Here is a 17,925-nt window from a genome sequence, read left to right on the forward strand (position 1 = left end):
AATAAACCCGAGGACCTGTCTCCGCGAAGGCCGAGTCTCTCATGGCAAGGATAACAAGGGACCAAGCGGGGCACAAGTCCTCCTCTACCCGCCTGCAACCCACCGATCGCACCGGCGCGCCGGGAGGACAGGCGCAAGTGTCCAGAGGCCAGGAGAGGCACGGCTGCTGCGCGCGAAAGCGACGCCTGTCCCGCCCTGCCGTCACCTCACCGGCCACCCCGATCTCCGCTCACCTGCCACGGGCTGCCCGCGCCTCGGGCAGCTCAGCCACCGCGGCGGGATCTTGTTGAAAGACATGGCGGCCCCGAGGCCGGAAGATTCACGCAGCCGCCTCGCTTCTCCGGGAGGCAGGACTCCCTGACAGCTCCCCCTCCCGCGCCAGTAGCAGCAGCGGCGGCGGCGGCGGCAGCAGCAGTCCCAGCCACTTCGCACGGAAGCCGCCAGACCACAATGCACCGCGGCCGAGAGCGGCCGGTTCCGCTTCCGGGATCCATCGAGCTTGCGGCTTGCTCTGGCCACTCTAGGAAGAAAGGAGGGGGTGTCCCGTCCTCTCTGTGGCAGCGCGGTTGTCAAAGCGGAGACGCCGCTCTTCTTCCCATAGAAGTACGAAACATGCAGAGGAATACCTCAGGCTTGAAGGAGCGGGGAGTCATTATTAACTCTATTACTGTAATGCGGTGGGTTTTCAAGTAAAATATGCTTTCTGCAAGCAAGGGGTTTTAATTTAATAAAGTTTATACTGTACTGTACTGTAAAATACATAGAGAGTGGAATTTAACGTAGGTCACCCAAACCCCGCAGAGAGGATTGGGGAGGCGGCGGAAAAAGGGAGGTCCCGTTGCGCCATATGTTATTTTAATAGACTAAGTTAAATTTGCACGCAACTACTGGCTCCCGTCCAGCTTTGCTGGAAGGCCATGCGTCTTAACATCGTCTCGCTCCTCGCACCAAAAATGGGCGCCCTATCCAATATTAGACTGCTTCTTGTGGCAATGCAATTGTGTTAACAGGACACGTTTAAGATGTAAGTTGCGTTTTAAAAAATAATAAATAAAGCCCACAAAGAAGACCTGAGTTTGAAAGCAAATCGTAGACTTTTCCGTTGTCTCCTGTGTGCAGCTTTCACTTTTACTGTTTTAGCAAGCCTGGAGGGCAGAGAAACAGTCTAGGCTTTTGCAAGAGACTCAAATTACTTTTGAGCCATCAAAAGCATTGGGGAAACCCCTTCTGAAGACCAAGAAACGGCCAGGCTAAAATAAAAATAAAAACAGGGTTACCATGTGTCCCCTTTTTCTAAGACACATCCTCGTTTTCAGACAATTTGAGACAAATTGCATTTATGTGCTTAGCAAAGTGCTGTCGGTAGGATCTGCTCAGAAGCAGGTGCTGGGGCAGTGCCTCAAAGCCATCTTCCAAGCACTGGCATTTACTGCCACTTGCCTGGGCGGTGCAGTGGCGAGACAAGGTGGTGGTGAGGTCAGGGATGCACCTGTAGAGCCCCTCCAGCACTCTCACCCATGTGCTTATGCAGCCTTATGCACCATTCAGGTAAACAGTGACCACACTATGGTCAGGATGGTGACACTGTGATGCCACTCCTATGTGGGTTAGTCCTAAGGCGGCGGGGGGGTGGCTTCCACCAGCTGAATGGCAGCCACCCAAACTCAATGTTATATTGTGGGAGAGAACAGGCATTGTAAGGCACATGGGCTAAAACTGATACCACTTTGAAAAAACTACCAATTATCCATTATGAATACATAAAAAAAAATACAACCCCACGGAAATTCAGACACAACGTCCTTATTCCACACTGATACTTCAACTGCAAATTATACTCCAATCATAAGGAAGCTTTATAAAATCATGGAACCACTAAAAATTAGGCATAATCTCAGGGGCGAGGGGCCAAAGCGGGTGTCTTCATAACTGTTTAGTTTTAACTTTTTATGTTTGCTACCCTGGACTCCTTTGGGAGGAAGGGCAGGATAGGAATTTAAAACAATAAGTGTGTCTTTAATTTTAACTACTGCCAATATAGTTCATTAGCTGGATCAGGGTTCACATTGTTTTGGAGTCAAGTCTACGTGCACACAAAACAAAACAAAAATACAGTACCCTGATCCTTAATGTTTGATTTAAATGCACCTTCAGTCAGTAGGTGGCGCAAAGATTTCACATACTCACACAACATTAATTGCAAAGCTTCATCTCATTGGTGTATGAACAAAGCACAATCCATAAACACGTAATATATTAAAATCAGGAAGGAAAGAAACAATTGTCAAATGATTCATGAGCAGATTTCAAAATGCTGTATCAGGTTTCAGCCTCCAACACCAAATGCCTTTGTAAAGAAATGTCTTTAGATAGCAACAAAAAATCAGTACAGTAATGAGGGAGACAACTGTATCTCCATAATGTAAGAAGAAACATGATTTGAACTGAAGCCTTAAGAGAAAATTCCCTGAACATCAAACTTATAAGGCAACAGGAAAAGTTAAAATAATTATTAGCATTCTGTGGGGGTTTAATAATAATTTTTAAAGGACTTTAACTATTAATATTAAGCCATACAAATAAAATGCTCTAGAGGAGGTTATTGAAAGAGCGAACATTGTGTTTGTACTATTTATGTTGACTCTAAAACTCAGCCTTCAAGAAGGTAAACAATGGAACTATTGCTTTCAGAAATGTGACCTACTTTCCAGACCTTGTTGACACTAGAAGATAGCTGCCTGACCTTGAAACAGTTGGTATTGGCAACGGGCCCAACCATTGCTTCCCTAAACACAGTTCAGCTGTCCAAGGAACTAAGTGTAAAGCATGCTCATGTCTATTCTAGAAATTATGGCTGAGGCCTATGATCCCAGTGGTTCTGTTTTGAACATAATGTGCTCAGCTGCATTAGCTGCCAGCCCAAAGTAAATGTGACTGCTATGTGGGAATAAAGAAGGCCTCACGTACGAATACTGAGGGAGGGCAGCACAATGTGACACACAGATATACACACACACACACACACACACACACACCCCTACCTATATTTCAATCCACATGTCTCCATTCATTAGGAATACATTCAGGACTGGCCCAAGCTATTTTGCTGCCAGATGCTGATGTTTCACCCTGCTAGCAACAGCTATTTACCTCAGGTTCCTCAAAGAAGCCACCCCAGGCCTTCCAAAGCTTTGCCAAGCCTGTGGCAAAGACTTGGCCAGGTTATAATTGTGAGAGGCCTTTATAATCTATGGTTGGCTGCTGCTTCGTATGGTGCCACAGTTGCTGTCCAATCTCTCTGGATTCTTGACAGTTATGGAGTGCCTGTCAAGCATCTTGCACTTCTTGATTTCTGTTTTGTTTGAAATACTTGTTTCACAGCCCAGCAGTGTGAGCCTGAGGGCTCGGACAGCTGTCATGGTACAGTCATTCTAGCAGGACAGGAGGAGCTCATTGCTCATTGCACTATGCCTCCCAATCCCATTCCCTGAGACAATACATTGTGACTAATGGTAGGGTAGGCAGAGATCTAGTTTTAGAGCAAAGGAGTGTGTTATTACCAGATTTGCTAGTGCACCACTGCACACATGTATGCACGTCCTACAAGTGTTTGGTCCAAAAGTCTAATTTTGAGGAATTAGCAATACTGTTCTTGGGATCTTTACTGGAAACGGTTGTAGACAGACAGAATTTCAATGACTTTGATAACTTTGCTTAATTTAGGGGTTTGATGCAGACCAATCTTAGCTTCCTTGCGCCAGAGAGTAATAAGATAAAGGACCCCTGGATGGTTAAGTCCAGTCAAACGCGACTATGGGGTTGTGGCACTCATCTCACAGGCCGAGGAAGCCGGTGTTTGTCCACAGACAGCCTTCCAGGTCATGTGTCCAGCATGACTAAGCTGCTTCTGGTGCAATGGAACACCGTGATGGAAGCCAGACGCATGGAAACACTGTTTACCTTCCCACCGCAGCGATACCTATTTATCTACTTGCACAGGCATGCTTTCAAACTGCTAGGTTGGCAGGAGCTGGGACAGAGCAACAGGAGCGCACCCCGTCATGGGGATTCAAACTGCCGGCCTTCTGATCAGCAAGCCCAAGAGGCTCAGTAATTTAGACCACAGCGCCACCCACGTCCCAGTGCCAGTAATGAACACAACTTAGCTGCAGTTATAATAATTATTCATAAATAAATGCTTAAATGTGACAGTATGCAAATCTAAAATAATTCAATAGCAGCTGCAGAAAAAAACAGAAAAGGATGGGTTTAATATTCCACCCACGCCTTGCCTGGACCATTTACTTAATTGTTATTGCGGTGATAGAGAAGCGAGACTAAAAGTAGCAAATTGCCTAATAAGGAACCATGAGACAAAGTCTTCAAAGTCCCAGATTTGCTGTGCAGAAAGTAGAAACAGGAAGGCGTAAAGGTTATATGCAAAGTAGTAGTTCTCCTGTCTCTGGAGAGCCTGATTAGTGTGGAACTGGGGGAAATAGTCATACCTCTGGTTGCGAACATGATCCGTGCAGGAGGCATATTCACAAACCGCAGTGTTTGTAGCCTGAAGTGCTGCGTCTGCATATGCACATGGTGTCATTTTGCGCTTCTGTGCATGTGTGAGTGCATGTGTGAGTATGAGTACTTCTGGGTTTGGCACAGTCCGCAACCCGAAAATGCACAGCTCGCAGCATTTTTAACCCAAGGTAAGACTGTACAGAAGAGAGGCAATTAGAAGAGTTGGAACACCAATATTAGCGGCCCTGCAATAAGAGATAATAAGGGAATCAGCTTGGTTTCTTCACTTTTAAGGGATCCACAGAGACTGAATTAGAACTAAACCAATTGTGACTTCATTATGGGTCTGCAGTGGACTCAGTGTGCTTGTAAACAATTGAGGACAATGCCTGCCACTTCCCTTTACCGTGAGAACAGTTCTCCTGGATCTGAGAGGCCCCTCTTGTCCAGAATTCTGTTTTCACACTGGCCAACTAGAGGCCTATGGGAAGCTCGCAAGCAGGACATGAGCAGAACTGTATTTCCCAGAGAAACTTATATTCAGATGCCTATAATATTGGAGATAGTTCTTACACCACCACCATGACTAGTAGCTACCGATAGCCTTGTCCTCCATAAATTTATCTAACCCAGGAGTCACCAAGCTTTTCAGACTAGTGGAGAAGCATGGCAGACAACAAAATTAGAGAAACCATCATCCCACCCTCACAACCTTATGCTTACCCTGGAAAGTCCGCTATGTCCTGCTGGTCCTGATAATGGAGATCACACACATGCAGACATACAGACAGATGCTGTTGCTGTCTAATAACAGGGGATATACACAAGGTATCCTCACCACTCTTACTTTCCAGAAATTGCTTAGAAAGCACAGGCAACTTGCAACTTATGAGAATTTAACTTATGCACATTCGGCTTTAATAATCTGCTGCTTGAAGAAGCGCTTGTTTTATCTGTTCTGCATCTCCCGAAGTTCAGTTTTATTAGATGGCCCCAGGTTCTAATACTATGAGAAAGGACCAATCCGCTTTCTCCTCACCATACACAATCTTCTATATTTGTCAATGCCCCTGTCCCTCGCAATTTTTCTAGACTAAAAAGCACCCAAATGTTGTGACCTTGTTTTAATCACTCTGAACAATTCAGTGTCATTAGCAAATTGGCCACCTCACTTCTCATCCTAACTCTACATCATTTAAGAACATGTTAAAAACTACAAGTCCCAGTACAGATATTTGGGGGAAATTACTTCTTTCATCTCTCCATTGTGAGAACTGTCAATTTAGCCTTACTCTCTGTTTCCTGTTCTTTAATCAGTAACTGATCCGTAAGATGACCTGTCCCCTTATCCATGACCACTAAACTTACTCAGAAGTGTTTGGTAATATGACTGTATGAAAAGTTTTTTGGAAGTCCAAGTACACTGTGATTACTGCACCACCCTATTTATGTACTTATTGATACTCTTAAATATCTCTAAAAGGTTATCAGACTTACTGTTACAGAAACCATGCTGGTTCTTCTGGCTTTGTTCTTAAAGAACCATGCTTCATCATGTTATCTTTAATAACTCTTTCCATCTGTTTTCTCAAAACAGAAGCTAACCTGCCTGTAATTTCCCACATCCTGCTCCAGATCCCTTTCCTTACAGATGTTACATTATCCGCTTTCCAGTCCTCAGGCACAAAAGCAGATCTTAGGGATAAGTTACATATTTTTGTCAGAAGATCAGCAATTTCACATTTCAGTTCTTTAAGAAATCTTGAGTGGATGCCATTTATACCAAGTGCTTTTGAGACATACAAAATAAAGGGGCAGATGTCTTCAGCAGCTTCTCCACTGTGCAAACAGAAGACAGGAATAAACGCTTCGAGGCAAGGTTAGGAAAATTAGGCAGCTGTGAGAACAAGACTACAGGCGCCACACTAAAAGGAGAAATTTGTGGAGGAGTATACACTCTGGCAAGAAAGGATCAAGTGAAAATCCCCAACTCCTCTCTAAATCCCTGGGCCCAGCTCAAGAAAGTGAGAGGCAAGTGTGCTGATGAACAATTTAAGTGGACAAATGGAGCTTCCCCAGTCTATCATGTATCACCTTACTAGTTTGAGGACTGTACAGACTATTGGAACTGAATTGTGGTCCCAATTGTCTCAAGGTGAGAAAAACATTCAAGATGTCTGCTTCAGCATTCTGTAATTAAGATGAAATTTTCTTTCAATGTACATTAAGCCTGCAACTTTACGCACGTTTAACTTGCACACATTCAGCTTTACGCACTTGGTTAAAAAATATATAAAAGGGGATGGGAGTCGAGGAAAAAAAGACTTTGGCAATTCCACCCGCCATTGCATCTGATGTGTTTTGGTTATACACAATTTTGGCTTTAGGTGCGAAGCCCAGGATGTAATCCCTGTGTAAATTGTTGGCTTATGGTATTGTTTATTTCCCTTGCTTTTTTTCCTATTTGTCACAAGCCATGTAGAAGTACTAATGGGATTACACTGCTTTTGATAGCATAACATACAAACATTACAAGAAAACGAAAGAAAAACTCTGCTACAATATTGCATAAAAGAATAAGGAAGTAAATAGTTTCTGGCTGGGGGAGTATGTGAGGAAAATTGCCCATGAGAAGGGAGCAAGCTTACAACATGCCTTTCCATACTGCTTAATTTTGTCTAATCTTAGGACTCAAAATAAGCTATCTCATAAATGTACACTGAATAGTTAAATGTCCTAACTATGTGCCACTGTCTCACTCATTCCCAAATCAGGAATTTCCAAAACAGAAGCAAATTAAGGCTCCTGGAGTGTTTGCATGATGTTGCTTCCATTCAAAACTGAAACTAGGTCAAAGATTTTCTTTTCCCTCCCCCCCCCTTCCTGCTGCATATTTTCTAATGAAAAAAAAAACTAAAAACAGCAGGATGTCCCCCCCAGCAAAGCTGGTTTCCGGATAATCCATTTTCTGCTGCTCTATCGCATATATTCTGTGAGGCCAATAGAGCTTCTCTCTTCGAATGACGCATGAATGTTGCAATCGGGACTTTTCCCAGTACTACGTAAATGCCAGCAATAATCCACAAGCTTTGCAGTTTCACTTCTGTCTGAACACAAAGAGGAAAACCCAGCCCTTGAGCATACTTGAATGGATATTCTGTCCCATCTTGCTCAGTTTAAGGTTCTGATACATACCTACACGGAAATACTTTTCCAATGAAATGCAATTTACTAAGGCAACCTCCCATAAAAATCTAAATTAGCTACGGTTAAGAAATCCTAAATTGTTTTATTTCTGTCTTTGAGCTTCAAGAAGCAGATCCTGAAGATAATAAAATAATGTCCATACTTTCCTCTAGGGAGGGAATATCTGTATCACAATGTGGTGTTATAAGAAAAATACTGCTCCCTTTCCCTTATGAGGTATCTAAGAGCCCGTATAGAGTCCTTAAGTAGGTTTTCTATCGGTAGGAGAAATTAACAGAGGCCAACCAGAGAATATTGAGAAGCTAAGCAGCTAGTAAGCATGATCTTTATTAAGCTATTGCAACAGGGTCCCCCGCTCACCCCACACAGGGAGGAAGGAGAGGAACCTAGAAGAAATGTGTGCAAGCTCTTATATAGAAATTTGAAAATTATTAAAACAGCAGCAAGAAGCAAGAAGTTGATTGGATCCCCTTCGGAACTTGAAATATGGGTACCCCCAACAAAAATTTAAAATTCGGCTGTGTAATTTGGAATTTATGTAATTTGGTTTGATTTTATGTGATTGGTCGGTTAATAAAAAATTATTCTTTAAAAAAATAATAATTTGAAAATTGCCTCCCCTGTAGCTCAAGACCCCCCCCCCCAAAAAAAACCTCATACATACATCACTGAAGGGGCAGTCTACAGCAGAAAACCTGTCTGACCTGATAATGGTCACTGATTGCTTTTACCTGGGCATCCTGGCCATTCTTTTGTGATGGTAAACATTTAGTTCCTGAATCCAGGTCACAGGCTCACACTATTCATATGCAGATACGCCCTTAAGACAGAATGTGTGAACAAAGAGACAATGGGGAGGGTTTTCCCATTTCCTTCCTATGAACATATGATTTATACAGTATATATGAGACCTTAGAATTCCTGTAACAGTGGTAATAACAAGCAAGTTGACAATAATGTTTGAAAGCTTCCAAAGCAAAAAGTGTTTTTCTACTCCAGAATCTCTCATTTTGCTAATCTCTCATTTCAAACAAACACTTATAAATACAATTCCAAAACCAGCCTTGTTAAACCAAACAAAATGCTACAAAATAGCATGCAGGCTTTCCATTCTCCATCCACCTTCAGGCTGGGTGGATAGTAAACAAAACAGAGCAGGGAAAAAAACATTGGCTGTTGCTGCAGCCATGAATGAGGCCTGCAGCCTTAAGATGAAATGAGGGAAAGAGACAGCAGACATTTAAATGAGGCACTATTAACAAGGCAGTCTTGTCGGTTTCAGGTTGCACCAGGGGATGCTGCGAAAAATAAACAGGCTATGGTTGAATACCCGGTAATTCTTTTTTTTAACCCACCACGCCATCTAAAACGAATCTCCATCTTTGCTGATATACAAACTCTGTTTTTCTGCATTCATATATACTTAGAAGAATCAACTTTGTACTAGCAACCTAATCCTTCCTTCCTTTGCTGTTACTTGGAAAAAAACAAGAGCCAAATTATCAGCACAGAATAATAGAAGTAGCTTTAACCAGGCAGTTTTGCGGGGCGGGGGGCGGGGTTTCCCCTAGGATGTCATGTGTATTTCATACCAATTACATCACCCCTTTCTCCATATCACCTGAGGCTGAGTCATTTAGTGTTCTTGCGTATAATCCTCAAGAGCAAGCCTAGGCAGCAGCTGCTTAATTTTCTTCTAACAGCCTTTAATTTATAGCAGACAACCCCCTTATTGGTATACTTTCAAAGTGCTCAACATATGTCATTTAGGGTTGCAACATGTTTCTGATTGTCAAATATTTAAATTGCATCAGAGTCTCTTATTACTTCATGTAACAGGGAAAAATATATTCTGTTAAAGGATGCGGTCATATTTAGCACTTGGCAAAATTACAGCTGTATATATCAAGGACTTCAGCTTGTAAAATCTGTTCCCCAAATTAAAGGTTCAGAGAAACAGACAATTCTAGTGTCAAAGGTATTCCATGCAAACAGCAACAAGGAGGGGAAGGACAAGGGAGACAATGTGAATGAGATAATTACTGGAACCGTTTTAAGGAAATACTGTAATGTAAAATCAGAGAGATTAAGATATTTTATACTGTAGTAGCAAAAAAACAAAAACAAAACCACTATGAAAAGCCAATGAAGGAACAAGGAATAACACTTGAATTAAACAAGGAATAACACTTGAATTCGGTTTTTCCTCTGTGGAACTCCAAGTACACACAGGCTTACCTTATTTTTTCCTTATAATCACCATGTGAAAGAGTGACTGCAGAATCATCACCCAGCAAATTTTGTAGTAAGAGTGAGGTGGGGGGATTTGAACCAAAGTCTAGTTGAAGTCCAGCGTTCTGTCTACTAACCCAAAGCAGTATAATTCTGAAAGCAATATGTCAAAGAGAAATGAGGCAAGAAATGCAACTGGGATGTAAATGCTTTTGATGCCTTTGGGGGGGGGGGCATACTGAAGGGGCTTCTGGAGCACCTTGGAGAGCTCCAAGAAAAGAAAGAAAGAGGATTAGGGTGCAATCCATTATTACTAAACAAAACAAAGTGATCTTGGAGTCATACAATATGACATTCTCCTTTCAAATGAGAAAGTTTCAAAAGGAAGTTATTTTTTTTCAAAATCAGAAAGCAAAAACAACAACAAAAACCCTGCAGGTACAGGAAAAAAGAATATATATTTATGCTATATCTGAAATGAAAACAAGCCGAGAGCTGATATGGATACACAAATCGTTGCCTCAAAAGTCACTGAGAGTTTCCTCACCTTTACAGTATTACATACTTCATTATCACAATTTTATCAGGATAATTTTAAAAAAGGTATGTACTAGAGGCAATAGATTGTACCCAATTACATCCTTCTGCTCAAATAATGGAATTTGCCCTTCGCTCTCCCCGATTACTTCCAAAATATACTCTGGTTTGGGGATCTTGAGCAGATTTGGAGGTATGCAGGGAAATGAGAGAATATTCTCACAGGGGCACTGGATACAACCCAGTCTTTAATATACCTTAAACCAGTGAGAATAATATTCATAAATCTAAGTACAAGAGTGCCTTGAGTTCATAACTCACTGACTGGTAGCAAAGAGATGCAAATAAACCAAGAAAACGCAAACTTTTTAATCTACTGGATTAGAGTAATTGCTACCAAGTTGTTGACTTAATTAAACACTCCGGAAAAGGCCTTAAGGGTAAATACTCTCTCATACATATGACACTTTAAATTTGTTTTAAAATCCACTTAATTATTTGCTGTGAGAATTAACTGAGAAAAAGCAACTTGTCCTAAAATTAAAAGCCTTTCCCTAAAATACACTATCCACCCTGTGTTCTTCGGATGAAGGGTGGTATACAAATTAAATAAATAAAACTATAAATATGCTATAGTATAAAAATGTATCCCTCATCACAGGAGGACATCAGTATTATTAACTACTGCCTCGTGTTGTGAACCTGGTCTGAATATACAATGAAATGAATAGGTCTCAATGGAGGATAAAGATTGCATATTTCCAGCTTCTAGGATTGCAGTCCAAAGTGTTGTATTGTATTATATTATTATCATTGTTACTACAGTACTCCTCTCAGGGCTGGAAAAAAGATTCATGTCATTTTTGCTTATATGCATTAGAAATCTAATGCTAGCACTTTCAAATATGAAACATTTTCCTCTGCATAACTTCAACCTGGAATTTCAAACATTTCCCCCCCCCAGTACTGGTGCTGAAAGAAAATGTTACTGTGCATCTTATTATACCAACTGACAAGGACTTTGATATTTAACTCTTCAGAATTGCAAAGTTATACAAAATCATTCTAATATTAAATAGATCTTTTTAGTATTATAGGCAGAACTACTGCCTCAGTCTATGTTGCATTCAAGTTATTTTAATTTCAGCAACTCCAGTGGTGATTAAAACCAAATAGTATTTATTCTTGTAGTTACATTCCATTGTAACATGTATTATTTCAAGCCTTTTAAAAACCCAAACCCAACAGAGTGGGATTAATACCAACAGTGCAGCCCAAATCTTACCTATTTGTGAGTAGCACCAGGGAGCTTTAACAAGTGTCAGTGATGAGCAACACAGAATTGTTATTTGCTCCATTGGTATTGTTTTGCAGGCAATAGTAAGTCATTGTTTCTCGCTTTAATGCGTTTACATTATAGCTCGTGTCATAAAAGTGAATAGGTATATGTCCATAAAAACCATATCACTTTCTATAGTTGGCAATACAGTTGGTAAGGTTGTGCTACAGAAGTCAGATTTTACAGGTTTCAGTTACTAGAGCATTATTGTTTTAAAAATATGATCCAGAATAGGAAATTCTGAGTGTATGGCTTCAAATGTGCTTGATGTGGCGAGAGGCCAAAGCTCTGTAAGAGCATACGCCTTGTATGTAAGGTCCCAGTTTCTACCATTGACATTCCCATTGAAAAGCCTATCAGATAGAAGGCTTGGGAAATACCCCTACTAGAGGGCAGATGCTAATCGGGGGAAACCACTGCCAGGGTGCATTAACCAGTGCCATTACTTGTGAATATAATGCCTTATAATGACACTGCGTCAGGGTAATTACAAGTATGGTCAGGGACATTTTATGACGTTTACATCCTACTCTTCTTCCATGGAACTCTAAGTAGTACTGTATATATAATCTAAGCTCTGAGCAGATCCAGACTTGCTTATCTTCAGCACATTTCCTGCATCATGTGCCCTCATTCCTTGCCCTGGGAATGTGGCCTTGCCAAATCATTTTTTATGGGTGAGGCCAGGTTGGAGCCTGGGAATTCCAAGTTCACTGCAGCACACTAGCTCTTGGTTTCACATTACCGTATTTCCCTCAGTAGCTTTAGATCTAAGAAACATAGCTTGGTTGGCTCAGAATTAAAACTTGAGCCAAAAAAACTCTTATACAGATCAAATTACAGCAGGCCTACAACTTACACAGGGGTTACATTCCAGGGATCGTCCCCAACACCAAAATCACAGAGTCAATAGTGGGTGAGACTGACAATGTCATTTTCCCAGAGCCCCGCCCCTTTTAATTTTTTTTAAGTTTTGCCACATGCTTAAACCTGAATGTACACAAGTTAAAGGTACACAAGTTGTGGGCTTAATGTCTGCCAGAGTAAGTGGCTGGGAATTGCCACCTCAAGTTAGAAGCTGAATGTTAATCTCTAGCTCGTTATAAAAACCAATACTGCTAATAATCTACTTTGAGTATTTTATTAAACAGAAGCACAAGTTTGTGAATTATGCTCAAGTTAAGTGCAAGATAGTGAATATTTGTTGTAATAAAGGTCTGTGTCTTATGCAGCACAACAATGTCTCTCAGCCAGTGAATGTATTAGCCACCTTGTCCTTCCAGAACTACTACATTCCATTTAATTTAACTGTATCTGCATAAGCAATTGCAGCCATAAAATTTCATATACAGCAGACGAAGAGTTTTGCATGTTTTATTTGGAAAATTCAAAATGGGACTTTCTACCCAGTAAGCATCTTCAGGATTGCAGTCTCAGGCAGAAAGCTTAGGAATCCCTTACTTTGGAAGGAATTACTTCTGAGTAATTATATAGAGGATCAATCGGTAAGAGTCCATTCTATGGCTTTTTTATAAGGGACACTAAGAAACTCTGTTCAACAAAGCCACATAAGCATGTATTGGAAAGGCGATTTGTGTCAGTTTGTAGCAAGAGGAGAAGAAAGTATTTATTACGTGGCACAACTGATTTTGTACAGTTTCGAACAAAAGCTTGGTTAAGAGAAAACTATGCAATTGTCCTGAGATCAACAAAGGCCAGAACGGGTTTTGACGGGGAAGCCACCAGCGCCGAGGAGAGAGCTGCTGTCCGGAAACCAGCTTACTTCGTTTCAGCGCCGGGCCCCAGGCGAGCCCGGCGAGGCCTATTTGCAGAGCCCCTCGAGTTTCTCCAGCGCCCCCTTCATGTCCCGGATGCGCCGGGCCAAGGCGGGCACCGGCTGCATGGCCTTGTCCAGCTCCTCGCAGCGCGCCATCAGGGTGTACATGGAGCGGATGCTGGTGTCCACCGCCTCGCCCAGGCTCTCCACGCCGTCGCGGTATGTCTGGATGCAGCCCACGCTGAGCGCCGTCAGGGCCTGCAGGGCGCCGTGCACGCTGCGCAGCAGCTCGTCCACCTGCGCCGCCGCCTGCACGGCCAGAGCCGCCAGGTCCTGCAGCGCCGCGGGGTCCACGGCGGGGATGAGGCAGCCGGAGCCCGGCGGGGCGCTGCGCCGCATCTGCTGTTCGAAGTCGCGGGCCACGAAGTGCGTGAGGCGCCCGTCCCAGCGCACGGGGCCCTCCCGCTCCAGGCCGCTCGGCGGCTCTTCCGACAGGCTACCCGCGCCGCCGCCCCGCGGGGAAACTCCCGCCGCTGCCGCCGCCTCAGCCATTGCCCGGCGCGCTACTCGGAACTGCCGGAGGTATCAACAGCCCCCTCTCTCAGAAAGGAGGCGGGCCTTGGCCTCCATACGCGCTTCGGATTAGCCGGGGCGCAGGCGGGGGAGGCGTGGCTCACGCGCTTTGTCGCGCTTGATTGGCGGCTTCCGCCTCACAGCGCAACCCTGCGCTTGTTTACTCAGAAGTGAATCCCACTGACTTCAATGGGGCTTACTCTCCAATGAAGGGTAGGTGGTCTACGCTCCTAAGAGGGCTGGCAGTGGGGAGGTGAAGCACCCTCTCCTCATTTCGCTCATCGCTAAGCGAGAAGCCGAGGAAGCAACGGCTCGTTCTAGAAAGGGGGCGTGACCTCCTGCACAGTATTTGTGTCCGTCTTCATTGGGGAAAGTAGGGAGGCCCTCACAGGACATGCTCGGGGCTGATTGGGCGACGGCGGCGGAAAGGCGGGCTCCCATATACGCTTTCCTTTCTGATAGGCAGGCGGCGGGAAGGGGGTGTGGCCTTCTCGAGTAACAACAGTGGGGCGTTGTGGCGACTTCTCTTCACTCCCCCGCCATGTTCTCCTAGCAGCGGAGCTGATCGCCTAACCAGCGCAGCTACTTAAAATCCCGAGCGGACGCTCCGCACTCGCACCCCTTGCGCCCCAGCTCTTTTTTCCCCTTGCCCACCAACTCAACTTTTTTTTTTTAACCACCTCCGCGCTGCTGCGCGAAATCCTACTCCTTTCGACCATGGTGACTACTACGGCGCCTCCACCGTTTCTAGCCCGGATCTCGGCCGGCACCGAGGACCCCCGGCGGTTCCCTGCATCCCTGTTCCAGCGCCTCATGCGGGCAGACTGCAGCGGGGAAAGCCACCAGCCCAACTGCTGCCCGGTGGGACCAGGAGGCAGCGCGCGGCCGGCGCTGAAGAGAGTGCGGCGGCGAAGAGCCAAGATACGGTCCGCTCCCTCCGGCCTCCTGCAGAGCCGCTACCAGCACTACCAGCAACATCGTGCCGGCTTGACGCGAAGGAACACCGCGCAGGGGACGTGTAAGCCCTACGAGGTCCCTGTCCCCTCCTCAGAGCCAGGGCTAGAAACGGTTCCGAGCGCAGAACCGCCGGCACCTTCGCCGAGAACAGCCCCCGTCAGTATAAGTAAACCCCTCAGGAAAGAGGTAAATAATATTTAGCGCGGCTGGTGGGGGGCGGGGCGATGGGGGCTACTGCTGGTAGGCGAAAAAAAGAAGCCAGCCGCTTCTCTCATCTCGAGAGGGACGCGCCTGCGCAGTTTGCGTTTGACGGTTGCGGGGGGGGGGGAGTGAGGAAGTTTCCGTTACGTCTGTTGTCTTTAGTGGAGAGGGCGAAGTGAGATTCCTCCGGGGCTGATAGGTTGAAGGAATCCACCAATCGGATTGGCGGCTGCGCCCCAGCAACAGCCCGATTTAGCCCGTTGTCCGTGGCTATAGACGGGGGAGGGGGAGAGAGACGTGACGCCGCCGCCGTGCCCAATGGACGAAGGGAAAGGGGCTGGGGCGGGGTTTGCATTCTCTGTGAACGGGGTTGGGGGAGGAGCAGGAGCCGCGTTCGTCTGGAAGGGCTACGCTGTGTGCGTAGCCGTACTGGGCGAGGAGCCAGTATTGACGTCAAGTTGACTGGTAGTTCTTCCTGCATAACCAAGATTGAGAGTTTTTTAAAAAAAACTTCCCGTTTTCTTTAGATTTATAGAATTTACCTAATCGGGATAGTTTTTCATTTTGTGGGAGAACTTTGAAGTATAGTTATGGGATCAAAGATTTACTTTTTCGGGAGCAAACTCCCCCAAATCCGTTTGAATTTAAGCAGCATTGCTCCATATTAACGGAGCTCAAAACTTTTTTTAAAAAAATGCTGCTGATTGTTGTTTACTGTATTTTGTCTGTTGTTTACTGAAATTTTAATTATACAACCCCATAGAAAATAGTACAATCCTGTGCATACTTAACTCCTGGTGCCTTCATTTGGAATCACTCCCTAGTTAGATTGCCTCCAGATTATCCATAGTTTGTGGAAGGGATTCGAGCACATACCAGAAATTTAGGTTTGCACAATTAAACCGGTTGGATCTGTCACATTGGTGCAACACATCCACAAGCTGATTTTTGTGTTTGCAATATAGCAGTAGGGAAATGCACTGAAAAGTGTACATAATTAATGGGAAGATGTACAACCACTGCACAAGCAAGTCAATATGATTTCAGAACAGTGCTCATCGTAATTTCTCAGCAGACAGATCAGAATGAATGCTAAGTAAACGGGGCACCTGGAAGAATTGCGTGTTCGTTGCATCTGCATGTTTCTACATCTGGTACTTCGACATCACAGAATCATTTAACAAAATAAAGAGTGAATGTGAAAGACAACTAACTTTGAAGCAATAACTGTGAATGTAGTTAAATGTATTTATGAAATTATCTTTTATCTTTGCAGTTGTTCAGAAACAGGATGGGAAAGTCCGAGAAGGTTACCATTCCTTACAGCCAACCTATTCACAGTATACACCTTTGTGACCAATCAAAGATTAACAGACCAAGGAACAAATGTAATATACCACTAAACAAGATTCCACCTTCAAAAAAAAGTGAAAATAACTTTTGGCAACAATCCGTGTCACCTGAACTCATTAAAAAGCAGGAGAAAAAGCCTCTGAAACATGCAGAAAATGTGAAATCAAAGAAACCTGTTTTTCTGACTGAAGCTAACCAAAAAGAAAACTATGCTGGGGCAAAGTTTAGTGACCCTCCTTCACCCAGTGTCCTTCCAAAGCCTCCCAGTCATTGGGTAGGAAGCCCTGTTGAATATTCTGACCAAAACAGGAAGATGATGGCAGTCCATCTAAAAACACTCTTAAAAGTTCAAGCGTAGCTTATGGGTATTTACAGAGAGCATACCAGGAATTTGAAACCTGCCTTGTTGCAACATGAAGTGCGAAAGACTGTCAGATCTTAAATTCACAAACTTTTACTCTATTTTTTATGGTTGTGTAAATAGTGTATATCATGTAATGTGTATATTCATATTTTGAAGTACATTTTAGTTTTGTTATGAAAGGATGAATTTTACACTGCCCACGTGGTAAGTGGTTTTTGTATATAATAACGGACACCTTCTAATGTGTGCTTGACACATGGAAAGACCTGACAAGGTTTGCACAAGGTGCTGAGATTCTGAAAGAAGAAGAACTCATCTCAATGTTCAGATGGAAATGTGAAAACATTGCTAATGCACTACTGAAAAGTTTTACAATTTGGCACAATGCTTCATTGGATAAGAAGTGCTCATAAAATCATGAGCTTGAAACAGTATATGGAGTTCAATTTCTCATTGGAAATATAAATTTTTGATTAGATTAATTAGCCCAGAAACTTAGCTCTGTTGATTCTCTTGATGGAGAATAGCAGAGCAAGCTGCCAGAAATAATTGGCTATTTTAAAAAAAGAACTTAAATAAAACAATTTGGCCTCCCCTTACTTGGTTGTCATTCTTTTGAGTTGCTCTGTCTAAACAGTAATGCTGCAGCACGTACTAAATGTTGCTGTGCTTTGTCAGTGGTAGGACATACTTTTTTTTTATTCTAGCTTAAGATCTTCCTTACACCCTGGTCTTGCAATTACTTAAGCACCAACACAAAGTTCTCCACAATCCTTCCCAGTGATACTTGCATTTGCCTTGGAAAATATAGGAAACATAAGCAGGCAACTCTAAAATTTCATAACCATTTTAAGAAGTCTTCTGCAG

At 43.6% G+C, this 17,925-nt stretch overlaps 2 protein-coding genes, 1 long non-coding RNA gene and 1 pseudogene across 6 annotated transcripts in view; 2 read left to right on the forward strand and 2 right to left on the reverse strand.

The window, feature by feature from the left end:
- RNGTT (RNA guanylyltransferase and 5'-phosphatase) overlaps positions 1–3,116 on the reverse strand; it is a 117,062-nt gene extending 113,946 nt beyond the window's left edge. Inside the window, exon 1 of one of the 3 annotated variants that reach the window (XM_083730394.1) lies at positions 3,042–3,116. Coding sequence is in view for 2 of the 3 variants with exons in the window: in XM_083730395.1 (XP_083586521.1) it covers positions 234–297 (64 nt within the window). In the remaining variant the exon portion in view is untranslated. Of the gene's footprint in view, positions 1–233; positions 509–3,041 lie in introns of those variants that run through there. The other 2 variants (XM_083730395.1, XM_083730393.1) reach the window with 2 other exon arrangements.
- Positions 1–17,925, forward strand: part of LOC310840838 — a 387,462-nt gene that overhangs the window by 230,012 nt on the left and 139,525 nt on the right. The window lies entirely within an intron of this gene.
- Positions 12,959–14,162, reverse strand: LOC310842297 (BLOC-1-related complex subunit 6 pseudogene; annotated as a pseudogene). Its single transcript has one exon. The product of its transcript is annotated as a BLOC-1-related complex subunit 6 pseudogene (transcript).
- On the forward strand, positions 13,956–17,657 carry PNRC1 (proline rich nuclear receptor coactivator 1). The gene is made up of 2 exons (XM_083734016.1): positions 13,956–15,326; positions 16,618–17,657. Exons 1-2 carry the CDS (start codon positions 14,901–14,903, stop codon positions 17,050–17,052), a joined length of 861 nt encoding a protein of 286 aa, XP_083590142.1. The 5' UTR covers positions 13,956–14,900; the 3' UTR covers positions 17,053–17,657.

This window comes from Podarcis gaigeae, assembly GCF_964106915.1.
Source record: "Podarcis gaigeae genome assembly, chromosome: 3".
Taxonomy (NCBI): Eukaryota; Metazoa; Chordata; class Lepidosauria; order Squamata; family Lacertidae; genus Podarcis; species Podarcis gaigeae.

Excerpts from the sequence above, each read along its gene's own strand:
- PNRC1 (XM_083734016.1), top strand. The coding sequence starts at position 14,901 with ATGGTGACTACTACGGCGCCTCCACCGTTTCTAGCCCGGATCTCGGCC. Across the intron at positions 15,327-16,617 it reads GTAAACCCCTCAGGAAAGAG|TTGTTCAGAAACAGGATGGG; the intron begins GTAAATAATATT and ends TTATCTTTGCAG.